The sequence below is a fragment of the Eschrichtius robustus genome, chromosome 3 (genome assembly GCF_028021215.1).
Source record: "Eschrichtius robustus isolate mEscRob2 chromosome 3, mEscRob2.pri, whole genome shotgun sequence".
NCBI lineage: Eukaryota > Metazoa > Chordata > Mammalia > Artiodactyla > Eschrichtiidae > Eschrichtius > Eschrichtius robustus.
In genome coordinates, this window is record NC_090826.1 from 17,698,225 (window position 1) to 17,715,981 (window position 17,757).

Genomic DNA, 17,757 nt, shown 5'->3' on the forward strand with positions numbered 1-17,757 from the left:
TTTTTTACATCTTGATTAGAGTATTGCTTTACAATATTGTGTTAGTTTCTGCTGTATAACAAAGCAAATCAGCTATACGTATACATATATCCCCATATCCCCTGCCTCTTGCGTCTCTCTCCCTCCCACCCTCCCTTTCCCACCCCTCTAGGTGATCACAGAGCACCGAGCTGATCTCCCTGTGCTATGCGGCTGCTTCCCACTAGCTATCTATTTTACATTTGGTAGTGTATATATGTCCATTGCCACTCTCTCACTTCGTCCCAGCTTCCCCTCCCTGCCCCCTGGTGTCCTCAAGTCCATTCTCTATGTCTGTGTCTTTATTCCTGTCCTGCACCTAGGTTCATCAGAACCATTTTTTTTTAGATTCCATATATGTGTGTTACCATATGGTATTTGTTTTCTCCTTCTGACTTACTTCACTCTGTATGACAGACTCTAGGCCCATCCGCCTCACTACAATTAACTCAGTTTTGTTTCTTTTTATGGCTGAGTAATATTCCATTGTATATACGTGCCACATCTTCTTTATCCATTTGTCTGTTGATGGACACTTAGGTTGCTTCCATGTCCTGGCTATTGTAAATAGTGCTGCAATGAACATTGTGGGACATGACTCTTTTTGAACTATGGTTTTCTCAGGGTATATGCCCAATAGTGGGATTGCTGGGTCATATGGTAGTTCTGTTTTTAGTTTTTTAAGAAACCTCCATACTGTTCTCCATAGTGGCTGTATCAATTTGCATTCCCACCAACAGTGCAAGAGGGTTTCCTTTTCTCCACACCCTCTCCAGCATTTATTGTTTGTAGATGTTTTGATGATGGCCATTCTGACTGGTGTGAGGTGATACCTCGTTGTGGATTTGATTTGCATTTCTTTAATGATTAGTAATGTTGAGCATCCTTTCATGTGTTTGTTGGCAATCTGTATATCTTCTTTGGAGAAATGTCTAGGTCTTCTGCCTGTTTTTGGATTGGGTTTTTGTTTTTTTGATACTGAGCTGCATGAGCTGCTTGTGTATTTGGGAGATTAATCCTTTGTCAGTTGCTTCGTTTGCAAATATTTTCTCCCATTCTGAGGGTTGTCTTTTCATCTTGTTTGTGGTTTCCTTTGCTGTGCAAAAGCTTTTAAGTTTCATTAGGTCCCATTTGTTTATTTTTGTTTTTATTTCCATTACTCTAGAAGGTGGGTCAAAAAAGATCTTGCTGTGATTTATGTCATAGAGTGTTTGGCCTATGTTTTCCTCTAAGAGTTTTATAGTGTCTGGCCTTACATTTAGGTCTTTAATCCATTTTGAGTTTATTTTTGTGTATGGTGTTAGGGAGTGTTCTAATTTCATTCTTTTACATGTAGCTGTCCAGTTTTCCCAGCACCACTTATCGAAGAGGCTGTCTTTTCTCCTTTGTATATTCTTGCCTCCTTTATCAAAGCTAAGGTGGCCATATGTGCGTGGGTTTATCTCTGGGCTTTCTGTCCTGTTCCATTGATCTATGTTTCTGTTTTTGTGCCAGTACTATACTGTCTTGATTACTGTAGCTTTGTAGTATAGTCTGAAGTCAGGGAGCCTGATTCCTCCAGCTCCATTTTTCTTTCTCAGGGTTGCTTTGGCTATTCGGGGTCTTTTGTGTTTCCATACAAATTGTAAAATTTTTTGTTCTAGTTCTGTGAGAAATGCCATTGGTAGTTTGATAGGGATTGCACTGAATCTGTAGATTGCTTTGGGTAGTATAGTCATTTTCACAATATTGATTCTTCTAATCCAAGAACATGGTATATCTCTCCATCTGTTTGTATCATCTTTGATTTCTTTCATCAGTTTCTTATAGTTTTCTGAATGCAGATCTTTTGTCTCCTTAGGTAGGTTTATTCCTAGGTATTTTATTCTCTTTGTTGCAGTGGTAAATGGGATTGTTTCCTTAATTTCTCTTTCAGATTTTTCGTTGTTAGTGTATAGGAATGCAAGAGATTTCTGTGCATTAATTTTGTATCCTGCTACTTTACCAAGTTCATTGATTAGCTCTAGTAGTTTTCTGGTAGCATCTTTAGGACTCTCTATGTATCATATCATGTCATCTGCAAACAGTGAAAGTTCTACTTCTTTTCCAATTTGGATTCCTTATTTCGTTTTCTTCTCTGATTGCCATGGCTAAAATTTTCAAAACTATGTTGAATAATAGTGGTGAGAGTGGGCACCCTTGTCTTGTCCTGATCTTCTAGGAAATGGTAAGAAACCCTTTTTTTCTTAACAAAATCTTATTCCAAAGTGTAACATATAAAAAATGAAAATGAGGTGGATTGCCCTAGTTGAGGTCAGCCCTAGGATCTGGGCTGTCTGGACCCTCACCTTATTGATTTTCCCATTTCTCTATTGGCCCATAAGGGAGATTGAAGGTACATTTGGTCTAGCATTTTTTTACAAATGCCAATTTTCCAGACTTGCTCTTTACCGGTATTTTCTAATACTCTCTGGCAGTCTGGTCATTGTATTTTCATTAGTGCATGAGAAAATAGAGAAGCCAAGAGAATCTTTATAGCAAGTCGCTGGCAGAAAGCTTTCATTCTTTTCTGAATCCATGTCTGTCATTTTTATGTGCAGTTGCATTTCTGCCCTGTATGTTTTTCAAGGGATCCAGACTCACGTATTTCTGGGCTCAAGGATATATCTGTTTCCTGGGAATGGAATGAGCTCTTGCATACTTGTAGTGGCCAGATTAACAGATGGCTAGTCTTGTGTGATGAGAACTGTGTCCTTATCCCTCAGGGTAGGGAGACACTGATACCCTCTCTGTGTGATCACCTGTGTTTGTGAGGTGCCATCTGATAGGATGGCTCAGACCTCTCACCCAGTGTATTACAAATTGCCTCATGTTTTACTGTCATCTCCCAGATTATATTTCCCTGCTGTGTGCCTTAGAATGTGATTTTGTTTTTATGAACGTTTAGTGCTGCCTCTAATAAACTCATGTATATTTCCAGGAAAAATGTATGCGTGCCAGTACTGTGACGCTGTGTTTGCCCAGTCCATTGAGCTGTCCCGCCACGTGAGGACCCACACCGGGGACAAGCCATATGTCTGCAGAGACTGCGGCAAGGGCTTCCGGCAAGCCAATGGCCTCTCCATCCACCTGCACACCTTTCACAGTATGTACTGAGATTGTGGCTATTAGGCACTCAGCACCAGGCCTGGCGCTGGGAAGGCACGCAGCAGTCATAACAGAAGTCATCACTCCACCAGAGCTGGGCCCCATTCAGTGCCTTCCCCTCTCCTATTCTCCTGCAAAAGCCAGAGTCCCTCATTCCTATTTCAAGAAGAATCCCATTTTAACGTGTCATTGTGTGATTCTCTGTCCAGGCTGTTTCCTTGTCTTCCGTTTTAGCCCACCTGGCTCTTTTTGGCTGACAGAAGGCCCATTATGTTTGAAGGAAAGAGCCTCTATAACAGACAGGCTCACAGAACACCAGAATATTTCCATTTGTCCGCTGAGCTTCTTTTTCCTACTCCCACCCCACCTCTCCCACTCTCATCTTATGGTCATAACCTGCCTTTCCCCATAGGAGCAGCCTGGACACTTTCTGAGTTAATGTGTACCACTGTGAGTGGTCCCTAGTCATGCTCCCTTAAAAGCCTTCTGCCCAGCATTCTCTTCCAAATGCCTTGTATTCACCCAGTTAGTAGGGTCTGCCCCCATCTTTGTCCCCTTCTACTAGAACTGATACAGACAAAAACACACTTCCATTCAACACACACAGGGGAGGAAGAGGAGATTTTGTGATTCCTCATCACATCATCAGGAAATCACCAAGGAGGCGTCCGCTGGTCACGTCACATCATCTTCAGCTGCTCTTGTTGTAGCAGTCGTGTGATCAGCACAGCCCAGCAGGGTGGTTAAGAGCTTGGGCTCTGAAATCACACGGGTCTGGGCTTGAACCTTGACTACTCTGCCATTTACTTCTTTGAGGCCTTAGACAAATTTCTTTACCTTTTTAAGCCTCTTATGCCCCTTCTGTAAGGTAGAGAAAATAGTGATACTACCACATTGGGCTGTTGTGAGAATAAAAGAGATATCACACGTAAAGCATGAAGCTCCATGCCTGCCACATAGAAAATGCTCAATAAATGCCAGAGAGTATTGGTGACAAGAGCAGCCTTCTCCAGTGCCATCTGTCACCATAAGAGCCTGCCCTTTTTTTTCATGCCATGCACCTTGCATACCCTTCTTCCCTTTTCCCCTCCCTACCTCTGTTCCCCACACACCAGTTTCTAGCTGTTGGCAAATACAGTATCTCACAAACATGTGCTTTCTGTCAACACCTTCAAGCCTGTTGTCAGCCAGCCAACAAGGCACTTGGCCAGAGCTTGTATGTGCCCAGCATGTGGCTGGGCACTGGGCAATACAGGAAAACATAAAGTGCTGCCCCCCACTCCCCCCAAGGAGTTTACAAGGTTGTCCAGCAGATCCAGTTGCAGTAGACTTCCAGGTGCGTGGGATTTGGCTTGGATCCAATGCCACAACTTTGAAGTCCTCTCAATCTCTTTAAATGACATTCCACTTTAGTCTCCTTTTCCCAATAGCATCACGTGAAGTCAGGAAAGGGGAAGACATTATCAATTTTCAGAATAGAGAAGACCCGAAATACTTTGCCATGACTTGGAGCAGATCACCCAAAGCAGGCCCCTCTCTCATTGACTGTTCCTTGCCTGTTTCATAGGATCACATCATTGCTTACGGAGAATTCCTTCAGGGTATCTTAAAAGATAGTGTGAAACTGAGATCTCAAGAGCTCACGTCCACAGGGAAACTAGTTAATGATGCCGAGTGCTGCTGCGTGTCAGAATCCCTGAATTAACCTGGATCAGCGCACGCACAAGATTGGCTGATGGGCTGGGCCTTTCTGTGGGCAAAGGATTTTATTATTCAAACATTTTACTTTCCGTTACTTTCAGCAAAAGACTGACGTTTCCTGCCACAGGGATGGCAAATGTATTCTTGTCCAATGGCCTTGGGACAATACCTTGTCCAATGGCCTTGGGAGTGAAAGCTGGGATTGTTACCCAGCTCAGCAATATCATACTTGTGCCATTGGGTACTCTCTAAACCTTGATCTTCCTAATCTATAAAATAGGACTGGTAGTAGAACCTACACATAGGGTTATTGGAAGGATTAAGTGATTTAATATATGTAGGCACTTAAAACACGCATGTCATATAGCACTCAATAAACATTACTTATGAAAATGTTTTTGTTGTTGAATCTAAAGTGGGGATCAAGGAAGCATTCATCCTCTGCATTGTACTACTGACAAAAAAGGAAATAGTGATGCTTTGGGGAGTATGTGGGAAGTCTCTATAGAGAATTAGAAAACCCCAAAACACCCACTTCAGGCAGGGGAAGAACAAAGGTGATACTCCCTGGAAAGTAGTAAGATGGAATTTAACTTGTAAGATGTAAGATGAGGAATTGAGGTAAACTAATGCTCAGAGGTGGTTAATCCAGAAGCCTCAGAGGAACCCCACCTCCCAGGATGAAGGTAGGCAGTAGTTAGGTGATGGATGCAGTGATTTCTGGTCCTTCGAGTCTGTCACCCTGCATGACCTCTAAACAGTCTTGCTTCTGGAGCTGCACACAGAAAACCACTTGTCACTGATTGTTGCCTGTGGTGTCCCCCTCCCTCTCCTCGTGGAACCAGACATAGAAGATCCGTATGACTGCAAGAAATGCAGGATGAGCTTCCCGACTCTGCAGGATCACCGAAAGCACATCCACGAGGTGCACTCCAAGGAGTACCACCCCTGCCCCACGTGTGGGAAGATCTTCAGCGCCCCTTCGATGCTGGAGCGGCACATGGTGACCCACGTCGGAGGGAAGCCCTTCAGCTGTGGGATCTGCAACAAGGCCTACCAGGTGAGCTCAGCTTCTGCGGGCACCTTTCCCGGGCCCTCATCCACTCTCCCTTTGGTCTCCCTTGGCCCCCGTGTTTGTGGCTTGCAGAACACCTCTTGTCTCCAGGATATGACCATTTGGCTGGTTCTCATGAAGAATGCAGCTGATAGGTCATTCAGACCCTCTGTGGTGACCTGGTCAGAGTGGGCTCAGTGGGGGAGCTTTAATTGGAGCCAAGAGTTCTTGCGCTTCTTCTCTTAGATTTCAGCCTTGTCCTGAACTGAATCCTGCTTTTTCCCTGGATATTTACATTCTTTAGAACCTATTGATCCCATGTGTTGAGGGATGTGAGAATGACACTGGGGTGTGTAACACTACCTGGAATTATCTTGTTTAGCACAATTATTGGTGTTTTGTGGGGTTTTTTTTAACTCCTGGGGAAGAGCTCTGCTTTTTTACCTTTGAGTTTGCTATGTAATTAAAGGGAAACCCCATACAGATCTGAAAAGAAACCACTTCTTTGAGAAACTCTAAGACCACAGAGAAAAGAATGGCCCTTGCTGGCATCTATAGCATTTGGATACAGAGAGGGAAACCCAGCAGCTAATTTCAGCTCAACAGAAATTGAGAGCTAACTTTGTTCCAAGCCTTGTGCTGTGACGTTAGGGTTACAGAGCTGGGTAAAACCTGGGCTTGGTCTCTAGGAAACCATGGAATTGTACGGAGAGCGTCGCAGCGCTGCTCTGGAACCCGGGAAGAAGGGGGCACTGGCTTACGGAGTAGGGACAGCACCTGCCCCTCTCCAGCAGGTTTCCCTGCTGCGCCCTGGGCCTCTGACAGGCAGCAAGACAGCTCAGTGGTGAAGCACAGATTCTCCATTCAGAAGGCCAGGGTGTGAATCCTGGTCCTCCTGTTTCCTAATCGTGTGACCTTGGGCAAGTCACTTCACCCCTCTGTGCCTCAGCTTCCACGTCGCTGGAAAGAGCCTAACACCTCCCTCCTAAGCTTGTGAGGAATGGGTTTCTGAAGGCCCCGGCCCTGCCCTGTGGTGGCCTCAGTAAATACACAGGTGCCTTGTTCCCATGAGCACCAGTGTCCCCTCGCATGTCAGCACTCACTGTGGTGGGTAAGAGCGTGACTGCAGGTCCCTAAGCTTCCCTGGGAGCGCTTTTCTCTCATGAGGCTTTGTGAACCCTCCAGCTTGCTAGAACATCCAAGACCTAACATTTGCCACGTTCCTTTTAGCAATTGTCTGGTTTGTGGTACCACAATCGGACCCACCACCCTGACGTGTTTGCTGCTCAGAACCATCGATCTTCCAAGTTCTCGTCACTCCAGTGCAGCTCCTGTGACAAAACCTTTCCCAGCACCATCGAACACAAGAAGCACATCAAAGCAGAGCACGCAGGTGAATTGGGGTGCCCTGGGCTGGGGGTGGGGGCTGAGGAGTGGAAGGGGCTTGGTGACGTAGCGTCCCGGGTTCCAGCCTTAAATCCCGACTTCTAGTGCTAGAGTGTGGTGTGCTGCAGTGACACCCTCTTCCTCCCCAGCACACCGACAGTGCCACATCAGTCCATCAGTAGCACTAGCTTGAGTAGCAGTAGTTCTTGCAACTGGAGACCTAGAGCAGTGTGACTCCTGCCAGCCTCGGTGGTGACTGGTCATGGCACGTGGGAAGGGTGGCACACAGGCCAGGGTGGGAATCCTAACTCTAGCTGTGTGACCTTGGCAAGTGACTTCTCTTTCTGAACCTGTTTCCTTTTCTTCAGAAAGTCAATTATTCATACCTGTGTTGCAGATAAATTGGGGGATAATCACAGCAGCTCGCAGTTATGAAGTGTTTCCTGAGTGCACGGCACTATGCTCAGCACCCATGCGTGTTTTCTCCTTTAATTCTCACAACAACCCTCTTTGCATCCAGGCATTTGGATCCAGATCTGGCGCTCTTTACCACAGATTGCACTAATGTAGCATAGGTATGAGGTTCCTGGCACTTAGTAGATGCTCACTAAGTGTGAGCCATCACCCCGCCCCCAGCCCTGTTACTCCCCAGGCTCAGAGAATCTTCCTTTTGTTCTTTCCCACCACTTCTTTCCTCGTGTGCTTCGCAGATATGAAGTTCCACGAATGTGACCAGTGTAAGGAGCTCTTCCCCACGCCAGCTTTGCTGCAGGTTCACATCAAGTGCCAGCATTCAGGTCAGTGCCCCTTCCAAGATGCTTCTGAGCTACACCGCCCAGGGATGAGTCGCATCTCCACCACCTACAGCTGCGCAACCCAGGCTAAGTAACAACTGACTTGTGCCTCAGTTTCTTCATCTACAAAACAGGGACGATTGCAGTACCTACTTCATAGGGTAACCGTGAGAATTGAATATGTTAGTACACAGAAAACACTTAGGCCTGGCACCAGTAAGCATCTCGTAAGCGTTACCCATGATTATCATTGTTCCTGCTGTATCTTATCAAATCTAAAATGCCAGTTATATAAGAGGCACCATTTTTAATGAACCATAACGAAAGAAAAACTGCTGCCAGTTAAACTATGCTTTCTTATCACTTAGAGTTTGCAGGTTATCCTAAGTGCTGCTTTGGACTTAATTTGATGTAGATTTTATGCACTCTTGTATGCATACATAAACAAAGGAAACGTATGAAATAAGTTGATTAACGTAAGAATTCAGCTTCCCAGAGTAGCTCTCAGTTCAGATTGTTGGCGTGAGTGTTATCCCACATGGTGTTGCCCTCTACCATCAAGAGCATTGGTGATGGGGAGCGCACAGTAAGGTGGTTTTGGTCTCTCAAGCATTAGCAAAACTAGTCTTCTGATTCCTGCTTTGGGAATGTAGCTGAACATCCAACCCTTACCTCCTCCCTCCTAAACCATTTGTTTCCTGTGAGTTTAAAACATGCACTGCTCCTGTTTTAGGGATTTTCTTTCAGACTGTGGACATGCATTCTGCAAGTCTTGATGCTGTCCCTTTAGATGTCCGTGCAAGTGCACTTGTTGACAGTTACACCCAACCTCCATGGCCTGCAGCAGTAGTAAGAGGCCATTGATCCCATTTCAGAGACGTTAAAAGGTGCTCCTTAGAATTGATGAAATAAACATTGTCAGCATCATTACAGTTGAATGAATAATGGGCTTTGGCAGAGGCAGATTTAGCCTGAATCTGATGCTAATGAAGCTGTGCCTTGGAGCCTTTCTCTTGGCGGGACCCTTCCAAAGATCTGCCCCTAATCCTGTATGTGTAATTTTGTATCAGTTTTCCTAAAGAGGGCTCCCCAAATTGTACAAGCTCCAGGCCTCACAGGAGCTGAAGAGCTGCCTCTGGAGCTGCCTGTGCTCCTCGCCCCCCCCCTTGCTCCTTCCTCTCCCCTCCCTGCTCTCGTTTCCCTCAGTCACTCCCTCTGTCCCCCTCCTCCAGGGTCGCAGCCGTTCCGGTGTCTGTACTGTGCAGCCACTTTCCGCTTTCCCGGGGCGCTGCAGCACCACGTCACCACTGAGCACTTCAAGCAGTCGGAGAGCACCTTCCCCTGTGAGCTCTGCGGGGAGCTCTTCACCTCCCAGGCCCAGCTGGACTGTCACTTGGAGTCTGAACACCCGAAGGTGACGGGCACTGAAAGCCAAGCGGCCGCCTCACAGATGGTGCAGGTGATTCTGGGGCCATCAGATATGAGGGTGCTGACACGGGGTTCCTGAGGCTTCTCTGGAGGCAGCCCCATCACGACACCTAGCCTTTCTCCCCGGGGCTCTCAAAGGACCCCGTGAGTGATACATTCATGACCAAGAGGATCTTGCAGAAGAGTCTCTCTGGACCTCTTACCAAACAGAACAGAAAACTCTAGCCTCCTGGTGACTACATATGAAATGGCCCCTGAGTAGAGGGAAGCTGGAACGAGAATTTTCAAAAGCAGAATGACATTGGCCTCTCCTCCCAATTCACACCCTCCCTCACCTTCTGCAGCACACCATGGGATGTGGTGAGAGTTGCAGGAAACCTCGGAGGAGGGTAGATGAGCTCTTTGTTGAGACCACCTTCAGCTGAAATGCTTTGGCAGCTCCTCTGGGCTGGGCACAGGGCACATTTGAACGTCTGGGCTTCTCGCCTTTACCTGGGTGAAAAGCCCCCCTCTTCTGATATTTCAAGGCTACGCTTGCTCCAGCCCCTCTTTGTGTCTCTAGTTCTATTACTGCTCTTCCCGTCTTCTCCAGAGAGGGTGGGCAGGAAGGGAAAAGAAACTCCATTCTGTTGATTGACAGTAATTTGTGAATGGACGGGAGAGGAACCGTGAGCTGGCTGGGCCGCCCCCCATCCTGTCCCGTAGAGCAGCCCCTTATAGCCATGTTCTTACAGGCCTCTGTGGGGAGCAGAGGGCAAGGCAGGTGGCCAGGCCTCTGGGTGCCAATCCTGCTGCCATTTCATTGAGAACAGCTCTGCTTTTATATTTCTTATATATTAGGATTCTGGGTAAGATGTCCTTTGGGGCGAAAAAAAGATTCCATTGCTAAAAGAAAAAGAAAGAAAAACAGTTTGAAAACTGCTATCCTAGATGATTTTTTATTGAACATCACAATTGGTCTCTTCACTCCTACAGCAGAGACATGGCTGAGCTTGGCGTCCCCATTTCTGCCCACTCAGATCTAGTGGAAAGCACTCTCTGCTCTCGGCAGCTCTCAAGAGCCAGGGTTGCTGTGCCCTCTGCGGGCGCTCTGTATTGAAAACATCCAGCTGTTCCGAGCTCCGTGGCTCAGAAACATCAACTCGGAGGTTCAGGCAGGAACTGGGTGTACTTAACCAGACTAGTTCTCCCTGAGATGGGAAAGTCATCTTTAACAGATGCTGCAGATTTGGAAGGGGCGTGTGTGGCCTGTGGAGGAGAGAAGCCAGTGCCCTCCAGGCTGGTGAGCTGCGTGAGGGAGCTGACAGAAGCCACATTTTGTCTACCCGTTCTTCTTCCTGTAGCCATTAGCTCTGTAGCCACGTAGCCTCCAAGTAAGGCTCTTAGCCTGATCAAGGTCCAGACACGCCACCTTTGGCAACCCGAGGCTTCTGGTAAACCATTCCCATTTCCATGGTTCAAGCATGACACAAACCACTTTGATTCAGTAGCATTCCTTTCACACGGCACTTACTTCTGCAGTGTAATCCTCAAGAGAGGAAAACCCAGTGTGAGAAACTGAGCCCGCGTTCACTGGTGTGTAATCATAGAGTCCAGGCACCCTGAGGTGGCACACTGAGCTACATTATAGCAATTTGGCACACAGAGTTACTTAAATTGTTTGCCTGCCTTCTCTTTTGCATCACTGGTGTGTTAGACTTGCCCCTTCCCATTAAGCACATGTAACTGCTCTCCTCAGGTGAAAACATGAATATCATCATTACAGCGTGAGATGAAAACCATGTAAATTCTGGGGAGCCAACTGTGGACACTGCCCAGAGCAGCCTCACGGTCTTTCCCTTTCAGGTGATCCAAACCCCAGAGCCGGTGGCCCAGACGGAGCAGGTGATCACTTTGGAGGAGACCCAGCTTGCTGGTTCGCAGGTGTTTGTGACATTGCCAGATTCACAGACATCCCAGACCAGCTCTGAGCTTGTGGCAGTGACCGTGGAGGACTTGCTAGACGGTACCGTGACCCTAATCTGTGGGGAGGCCAAGTGAGTGGCTGCTCACCGTGGAGGGTCCTCCGTTTGCAGTAGAGAGGATGCTCCCCACTTGCCTTTTGCCCTTCCTCCCTCGGTGTCCTGAGTACTGAGCATCTTAGCTTAGCGCCAACCTAAGTGGTCTCACTTGGGAAATGGACAGAAGCATCATGGTTCTCATAAAACCAAGTCTGAGTCATCAACACCAACACGACCGCCCTCCGTAGCAGGCAGGCCTTTTCCTCGCAGGCCTGCTGCTGTGGCCTCTCTGACACTGTCCATCCCCAAGCGGAGTATAGCTTCTGAAACAGACCCTGAAAGGGCAGTGGGATAAGAGCTGGTGACCAGAGCAACCAGAGCGGTGTGATGTGCTGGCAGCCCTCAGCGTGCAGAGCGGCAGTTCAGTGCAGGGCAGTGGCGCACAGAGTGGGGCTGCGGGCGCCGCCAGTGCCTTCTGGCCATTTAAAACTGAGAGAAGAGCGCCATCAGACCATCTGGGGACTCCCAGCCTTGAGCACACTCGGCCCCTTCCTCACGTCTGTCGTCCTTCCAGCCCCCGTCATGGTGGCAGTAGGACAGGTAACAGCATGCTGACGCAGGACGGCTTCATTTCCATGCTGAGTCCCACCTCGTCAGTACAGTCAGCCATTCCCAAAACGAAGCCTTTGGCGTGTTTCTTCTGGGAGTGTTCAGTGAGGCCATCTAGCTGCAAACCGTCTCTGCCTTTCCAGGAGACTCTTCATGGTGTTCTGCACCTGAGGCTGGTTCCCACAGCTTTTCTGTGGTGTCCTCAATCCCCTTTCCCTAATCAAAGCCTAAAGCTTCTACCCAACCTGGAGGCCTCGTCCCCTCCCTGAGGAGCACGTGATACGTGTAACGTAGCAGTGAACCTGCGCCAGGTGGAGTAGCGCCGTGGTGGTGCCTGAGTCTTCCTCCTGCCAGGGTCTTCCCTGCCTGTGAGTAGCCTGTTGTCTGAGCTCTTTCCGGCTGCCACTATGACTGCAGGTCAGTGATCCTTTGGAGTCTGAATTTTACAAAGCTTTTTCATCTTCAGTTCCTAAAATATAATCTGGTAATTAATGGTTTATGGAATCCATTATGAAGTGCAGTTAGATGGAGGGAATGACTAGCATTTATCTTCCTTTCCTTGATGGCAGAAGGTTGACGTCTGCTAGGGCAGTGTTTACACACCCAGCGCGGCTCCCTGCCACCTTGTGTGGTTGACCCCCTGCAGAAGGTACTGCCCAGTTTGATCACTCACCCTCAAAATACAGGCTGGCAGAAGACAAGGCCACCCCTTCTTTCTAAGCACATTTCACATCACCAGGTACCAGCAGGGGAGGGGTCGATCTGGGTCATGGTCGGTACTTCTGTCGCCATCACACGTTGCTGGAAGGGCAGAAGGTGGGACCTTAACACTGGCCAGTGTGTCTGCTGGCCTCCATCCTGCTCTGTGCAGGCAGCTGGGCCAGCTCACCCCGCCTCCAGTTGTGTGCTCATTTCATGTGCAAATCACTTGAGCTTGTCAGCTCAGGGATCGTCCCATTCTGAAGTAAATGAAGTTTTCAAAGGCCAATAACTGACCAGAAGATGGTGCTCAAACCTCTAAGACTTTGCCTCCCTGTGAGGCCCTCACTGCTTCTGCCAAGGCCGTCTCTGTCTTCTTAAGGTTTTTCAGTTCTGTGAGCTGTCAGACCGGGATTGCTCTCGATCAGCAAGTGATGAGATGGCACCGAATCTCCCCTTGGCACCAGATAAAACCCATTGAAAGAGTGGAGCAGCCCTGCTTACAGGGCATGGAGGCCAAGCCCGGCACATAAGAATGCATGGGTGGGTGGGAATCGCAGCGTTATCAAAACTTCTTCCAGCCAAAAAAACAAAATAAATTTAAAAATTAATTGCTGAGGACCTGTAGGGGAAAGTGATTTTTCTTTTTAAAAAGTCTTCTGAATAAAGAAAGCTATAAGCTTTAAACCCAACTTCCAGATCTTTTCAAGTACTGAGGCACCCTTTCTCAGGTTTCTGGTGGAGACCCAGACCGTGGCAGGACACTGGTTTTCTTCAGAATCACCAGACTCACAACTCACTTTGCCAAGAGCAGACAGAGCAGTGGGTATGCTGCCAGCTGCACTCTCACCCCGCGGCACAACCAGCAGGAGCACGAGGCCTGGGCTGGTTCTGGTCAACATGAGGGAAGGGTCCGTCCTGACTTTCGTCTCTGCTCCGAGTGGACCTCGGAAGCTGCTGCATCAACAGCGATTTCACAGTGCTGCGCCCTAGAGACGCCCGAGCATGGATTTTGTTGTAGGAAGACTTTTTCTAGCCCTACTTGGCCATTTTATTCTTTTCTCCCACTTCTGCCCAAGAGACCTTCTGAATTGCTGCCACGGAGGACATGTTATCGGGGTCCCCTTGTCCACATCACTTGCTCTCGTGTGGCAGTGGTGGTCTCTGCCTTGTTGCTGTGGTGCTGCCCTTGTGGCCTCAGGGCTGAACCCTGGGGGCACTGGCAGTGGTGTAGAGGAGTCTGTGGACTTCTTGGAACGCATATTTATTCAGTAAGACCCCAACTCTTCTCTGCTCCCAGAGCTTGTAAAACACCTGGTGAGGAGGAAAGGGCAGACAGATTCCAAGCTGGAGTCTGATTCCGTGGGGCTCACTTACGGAACGGCATTTGCCCATGCCCGGTGAGTGAGACAGACAGCAAGTAGATGGCTCAAGAGCGAGGATCGCCCTGGGAAGAGGGGACTGTGCAAGTGTGTGAGCAGAGCCTGAGGGGCAGCAAAGGGCCAGAGACTTGTTTATTTTATAAAGCCTGAGTCCAGCAAGTGCCACAGTCTACAGTGTGAATGCCAGGTTCCCTGGTCATTCAAGTCCTCTCTGAGGAAGCTGTCTGACTCTCCCCTCCCACCAGCCATGGAATGTATTTCAGCTTCATCCCCCAGGGAAGAGCCCTGAGAGTCGAGGACTGAGGGTGAAATCGATCCAGTCAAACAGGGGTAGATGGGGAGACAAGGGCCCTGTTCTCTGCTCATGGTGTAAATCGAGGAGAAAGATGAGATGGGCCCAAAGAGTTTCTCTACCCCAGGTGATGTCGCGGTCACCATAGGCTGATTACTTATTAATAATATGGGGTGGGGGATTTAACTCTCATGTGCCTGAGATCTACGAATTGACTAAGGGTTGGAGGAACTGCCAGCCTTACCTGGCATGGTTCTAGGGGACAAGCAATATTTCTATTAAATTGGGACTAGGAAGTTGGACAGTGGTGGAGAAAATCACGGGATGCTTTAATCAGTCCTCCCAAAGGAAGACTTCAGCAGCCCCTGCCCTGCTCCGCTTGGCCTAGTGTATTGCAGGGATACTTGGGAAATAGGGAGAAAGTGGGAGTGAAAGAAAAATTAGGGGTTGAAGGGAGTATTTTGTTGCCATGGAAAACCTTGGGGCTGGTAGGACTTGGGCCAAAAGCTCAGAAGCACAGCCAGAACTCAGAAACTTGCTATACCTATGACTTGGCCTGTAAGGAAGGGAGAAGTTGCTGTGCTTCGGGGATTACATTGTTGAAAAAAAAAAAAAAAAAAAATTATCCCATCAGCTAATTTAGATTGCTTCCAAGTCATGGAAATGTTGCATCATTTCCCTTACAAAGGCCAGTCACACCTGCTACCACCCATGGTCAGGACAGGGTACACATGTCAGGCCAGGTCAGCCAGCACACGATGGCTGTTTCAATTGGATTACAAACCATTATTCGTGTTCAACTTGCACTACTCTATGTAAATAAAATATGTACTTTGAAAAAAGTTATGCTGCATGAGTTTCAAATGGGCTGTGATGCCATAAACCTGTTTTCTCTTTGGTTCTGGGCAGCTGTCAGATGGGACCAGGCTTGATAGGCCTGGTTTCCTAGGGGCTATCGTGTACCTGCGAGCCATGTTAGCATGGCCTGGGAAGGACAAAAAACTCTCCGGTCGTGTGGAGTCTCATTTTTCTAAACCCTCGTTCCCAGGGAGCAAGTGTGGTGCAGGGTTTCAGAGACAGGCTTTGGTGTCCAACCTGGGTACATCCCAGCTATGCCACTTTATGACTGTGTGACCTTGGTGAGATACTTATCCTCTCTGAGCTCCCTCCTTCCAGCTCCTGTTCACAAATGGAGGAGATTATTGTATTTACCCCACAGAATTGTAGTACTAATTAAAAGGCTAGATTTAATGTTTGGTGTTTGAAATTTGGTGTTGAAAATTTTAGTTGTAATTAATAAAGTCCTTCACATACAGGTCAGCCATTCCCTACATTTTCTAGCACTGGGAAGATTGTTCATTCCTGCACCTTTACGTGTCTCTCATCTTCCTCTCTCTGTCTGCATCCTTAGGGATCTTTATAACAGCACTTTTCATTTATCTCTTGAATCTCAACTGCCCCCAAAGTACAAAGTGCTCAGCAGATAACTATAAAATAAGCAGAAACTTTTCATGGTGAACAGCTGAAAGTGTCATGTTGCTGACAACCAACAAGGAGACAAGAGAGGCAGACACACGGATAGGATGCACATAATTTCTGCAGTAAGAGTCCTGCAGGTAAGGCCGGGGCGGGGGCGTCATATCCTGCAACCCCCTAAGCTCAGGTCCGCCCTGAGGCAGGGCTGGGGGTGATTCTGCTCACTTCTCCTGGGACAGTCCTGACCCTTGCCCAGAGCCCACAGGGCCTTTAGGAAGTATACCTTTCCGCCTAAGTGGTGTCTTTGGAGAGAGGGGCTGGGGCTGTCGTATCTGGAGCAATAATCCTGAGAGTGTCCCAGGCAGCTGAGCTCCGGCCATGAAAGTGCGTGTGTACAGAGGTGAAGTGCTGCTGTGGGTCAGGAGTGATTGAGCAGAGGTAGGAAATGGGCCGAGCGATTCCCTGGTGGTGTAGTTATCTTAAGCCTGGGCCAGGGGGCTGGCTGCAAGAGGCAGAGCAGCGCGGTGCAAAGTGCACGGGCTGGGGAGCTTCCCAGCCCCACCTCTAAACAGACTATGACCTTGGGCTAGTCGTCCCTAATGATGACTGTTGAGGAGGATAGTCAACGTTTGTAAAATGGCTAACAGTATAGATGCTTCATAGATGATGTCTGTTAATGTTTCGAATACTTTAAAAGAACTTGAGGGAAGAGGGCAGAGAAGGGCAGGAAAGGAGGATGCCTGATGTATCCTAAGATAGAGGGCCTGGGGTGGAGGCTAGGGGAGCCCCAGACCAAGGTCAGATGGAGCTCTCTGGGCTGCATTATATATAATAACCCAGAGCCTCTGTCCCAGGCCAGGGTGGACGGTGCTAAGAGGGGGACAGGACCTCCTGGATTGGAGCCGGACTCTCAGAGCTCCTTGGTGCCACAGCTGAGGGGTCATGTCTGAGGAAAGACACAGACTGGATGTCAGGCGGGAGCACATCCAGTGAGAGCGAGGGAAATGGAAGCACTACGTTTGTGATGATTTCCGGCCTTCCTACCTTGCCTCTGGAGCTTTCAGATTCATTGTTTATCTTCCCCTCCACGAGCTGGTACTCGGGCATGTGTTTGGGTGAAAAAAAGAGAAATAGCTTATGGCTCAATGTGGACTCATCCTAGACCTTTGTTGGGAAACACTCCAGGCCTCAAGGTTTCACTGAGAAGAGAGGATCTAGGACATGGGCTTGGAAGCTGAGCTCACCTTCTGGTGGACGTTCTCCAGGCTTTTCCTCGTGCATCTGTCCCATCCTCCGCTCTGTCACACAGTGCTACCAGAGCAGAGGTCCCACGTCCACTAGACGCTTGTCTCCCTGACATGCCTGGCACCAGACAGTGAGCCTGGGGAGCCCGGTCGATGTTGTTGCCGTTCGGCCAGGAGCGAGCAGTGCTCCTCCCAGCAGCCCTCATGCGCTTAGGCAGGGCCCAGCCTCCACCTCTCACCCCGGCCGGCGAGCAGGTTCCCCAGGTTACCTGTGGGCTGGTCCATCAGAACATCCTCCTTTCTTTGTCCTCTGAGGAGAGCGTAGCAGAAGGCTAACAGCAGCTAGCTGGGCCCAGAGCTTCCCAGCTTTTCTGATCAAACACCACTCCTGCCGGCTCTTCTTGCACTCGTTCCCCCAGCGCAGACTAGAAACAGCTGATCAAACACATCAGTCCAGGGACTCACAGCCCTCTCCAGGGGAGATTTCATAGACCTGCCATCAGGAGGGTCTGATAAAAATGGGCAGGGGGTGGGGAAGGGGACCCATG

At 48.6% G+C, this 17,757-nt stretch overlaps 1 protein-coding gene across 3 annotated transcripts in view; it reads left to right on the forward strand.

The window, feature by feature from the left end:
• Positions 1–15,743, forward strand: part of ZBTB40 (zinc finger and BTB domain containing 40) — an 82,895-nt gene extending 67,152 nt beyond the window's left edge. For all 3 annotated transcript variants that reach the window (XM_068539113.1, XM_068539115.1, XM_068539114.1), the window contains 6 exons: positions 2,978–3,142; positions 5,691–5,905; positions 7,130–7,292; positions 7,996–8,082; positions 9,312–9,538; positions 11,353–15,743. In XM_068539113.1, the coding sequence (XP_068395214.1) occupies positions 2,978–3,142; positions 5,691–5,905; positions 7,130–7,292; positions 7,996–8,082; positions 9,312–9,538; positions 11,353–11,547 (1,052 nt within the window). In that variant the 3' untranslated portion in view covers positions 11,548–15,743. The remainder of the gene's footprint in view (positions 1–2,977; positions 3,143–5,690; positions 5,906–7,129; positions 7,293–7,995; positions 8,083–9,311; positions 9,539–11,352) is intronic.
• Positions 15,744–17,757: the final 2,014 nt, after the last annotated feature.